This window comes from Palaemon carinicauda, chromosome 18 (assembly GCF_036898095.1).
Source record: "Palaemon carinicauda isolate YSFRI2023 chromosome 18, ASM3689809v2, whole genome shotgun sequence".
Taxonomy (NCBI): domain Eukaryota; kingdom Metazoa; phylum Arthropoda; class Malacostraca; order Decapoda; family Palaemonidae; genus Palaemon; species Palaemon carinicauda.
The window spans coordinates 54,875,320-54,877,966 of record NC_090742.1 but is presented as its reverse complement, the minus strand read 5'-3'; the positions used below and the strand labels follow the sequence as shown (position 1 = coordinate 54,877,966).

At 43.4% G+C, this 2,647-nt stretch overlaps 1 protein-coding gene across 1 annotated transcript; it reads right to left on the bottom strand.

The window, feature by feature from the left end:
- Positions 1-251: 251 nt before the first annotated feature.
- Positions 252-2,005, bottom strand: LOC137657071 (transcription factor Sox-14-like). The gene has a single exon (XM_068391436.1). It carries the CDS (start codon positions 1,916-1,918, stop codon positions 1,133-1,135), a length of 786 nt encoding a protein of 261 aa, XP_068247537.1. The 5' UTR covers positions 1,919-2,005; the 3' UTR covers positions 252-1,132.
- Between the last annotated feature and the right edge of the window lie 642 nt (positions 2,006-2,647).

Genomic DNA, 2,647 nt, shown 5'->3' with positions numbered 1-2,647 from the left:
AGATGCGCAGTAAACATTGCCAGTTCTTAATATCATATGATTTTATATATCCATATATTTAGAGTCGACTCTTTCTTATGGTGGATTTTGGAGTCTTTTAAGATCATACCATGAATAACAGTCTTTTCCTTAGAAAATGAGTTACCATGAAAAACAATATGCATTTGTAAATAGTGGTTTCAAAGATGAATATCTTTTAAATTATTAATTATAAGTTATTCTATCATCTACCTTCCTTAAAAGATTTGCAAAAATTGAGTTTTATTGTTTGTCAAAATAATAATATTATTCAATAGGGTTGGCCAATAAAAGAGGTAAAAATATTATATCGATTATTTTTAATAACATCAGCGTTTTGTTATGTACATGGTACAAAAAAGTACGTTTACACATATATAATTCAACATTAAAACAACAAAGTTAAATACACTCCTTGGACGAGCTTCGCAAAAAAGACTAGTCTATACGCACTTGTACACTTGTTAATTTATTAAACATAAAAAGTCTAAGAGCAATGTAAGTCATCTTGTTAATACAGTAATATGCGTCCACTTTTATTTTAGTAAATATTAATCATATGAAAAGAGAATAATTTTTGACAACGGAAACTCTCAGATGATTACTTACATTACAACAAGACACGGTTTCACATCGCCCCTACCGATTACACACACACGCACACACTAACCACATCATCAAAGGGATCAGAGTGAGGATTAAGGTGGGCCTCAAGAGAAAGCCGCCGCCGCCTTCCAACTTTTTCGCGTTCAGGGGCTGCCAATGACACCGTCGTAATCAACTTCTTGACACGTCAAGAAATTCTTGCGGCCAAAGGGCAGCTCCTTCATTAAACTTCAATGTTCGTGCTTAAGTTGTCCTCGCTTAAGGATACTTACTCGCTGTGGCACTTTTAGCCAAATTATGACTTCGTATTTCTTTTATCGCTATCATTATTGACACAAATGTGGCACAGGAAATGGACACTTAACACCTGGTTAACGAAGTTTAGAATAGGAGGAAAAGTAGTATACACGTCACGTATGTACACTATGTACAGTTTGACCGGAGCCCTTTATTTTGACGACACCGAACAGGGCTACTTCGTCACCGGCCTTGACATTCACAGGTCATCTCAGAAGATCACCGACACAGGTCGGCGAAGCTGGTCGACGGCGGGAGGATACCCGGGGTAAAATTGAGCCTGATGTGCAGCCTGTTGGCCGTTAGTCAGTCCCGCTGACATTCCTGACAACAATGAAGACGCTGATTTGGAGTAAAGGGAAGAGTACAAGGCCGATACCGTTGACATACCGCTCATGGAGGCGGCTGAGACGCTAGCGGCAGCTGCGGCGGCAGAATCAGTACAAGCGAGGGAAGTCATGGGCTTGTAATGGTCTTGTGCAGCCGCCAGTTTACTGAAATGCTGAGGGTCGAATCCAGGATAAAAGTGCGGCGGGAGAGTGGCAGCACCTGGGAAGAGTCGCGACTTCTCCCCGGCTACGTCGAGCGGCGAGGGCACGGCGGGAGTCGAGTAGTAGGTCTGGTGGAGCGGCCCCAGAGGGTCGAGCGCTGATGTTGCCAGGTAGGGCAGCGGGAAGCTGTAACCGTTTTTCTGAAGTGTTTTGGGTTTTCTGCGAGGCCGATACTTGTAATCCGGATGTTCTTTCATGTGTTGAGCCCTAAGTCTTTTGGCCTCATCGATGAAAGGTCTCTTCTCAGCCTCCGTCAGTAGTTTCCACTCGGACCCCAAGCGCTTTGAAATCTCCGAGTTGTGCATCTTTGGATTTTCTTGTGCAATCTTCCGTCGCTGCATACGAGACCAGACCATAAACGCGTTCATCGGCCGCTTTATATGATCGTCCTTCTTGGAAACTCCTCCTGTAGGGGAGGCACTGGTTGGTGACGGAACCTGGTTCATGACTGTGACTGTCTATCTTTCTACCCGTACGCTCTTCGAGTCACCGACTGTTAGCCGACCGCAAAAAGAATGATGGACGGTGAGGCAGCAAGTGTAATATTACAGCACCGAGGTGGCGTGGCGAGTTTGCGCCCTCGAGTCATCTACTAACTCCGCCTACAGAATATCCGACCAATGAGAGGGACGGTAAATCATCGCTGACAAAGTGAGGCGGAGTCTTATACCTTTTCTTCCCCAATGGAAGGTGTTGTTACAAATATGTGATCGACAACACTCTGCTGATTGGTTTAAGACGAGTTCACATGTGGAGGTCGCCAAGAAAATATGACACGAGGTCTGAACACAGAGCTGCTGATGGCGCGAAACAACACGAATTTGTTAACGTTGAGCAGAGTATCTTAGAGGATTTTTGATTCAAATTATCTCGATTTTACTTTTAATTAGGCATCCATTTCTTTCAGCAAATTACGACGGGGCTTAACTTCACAGCTTACAAGTGGCCGAGAGAGGGCAGCTACTATCCAAACACTCGTTGCTTGTGAAATTAAGAAAAAGAAAAAAAAAAAAAAAAGCTACTTTACACCTACTCATACTTGAAGTCTCGAAGTGAGTGGCAACGATGGTTAGTGTATATGCAAAGTCAATGTACAGATGGCAGCTTCTCTTTATTCGATGATCTTTGTCACCCGTTGGATTATTTGCTTTAGCTCAAGCATCCCTCGAGGATCT

Bases quoted from the DNA above. Each gene is read 5' to 3' on its own strand.
- LOC137657071 (XM_068391436.1), bottom strand. From the start codon at position 1,918: ATGAACCAGGTTCCGTCACCAACCAGTGCCTCCCCTACAGGAGGAGTT.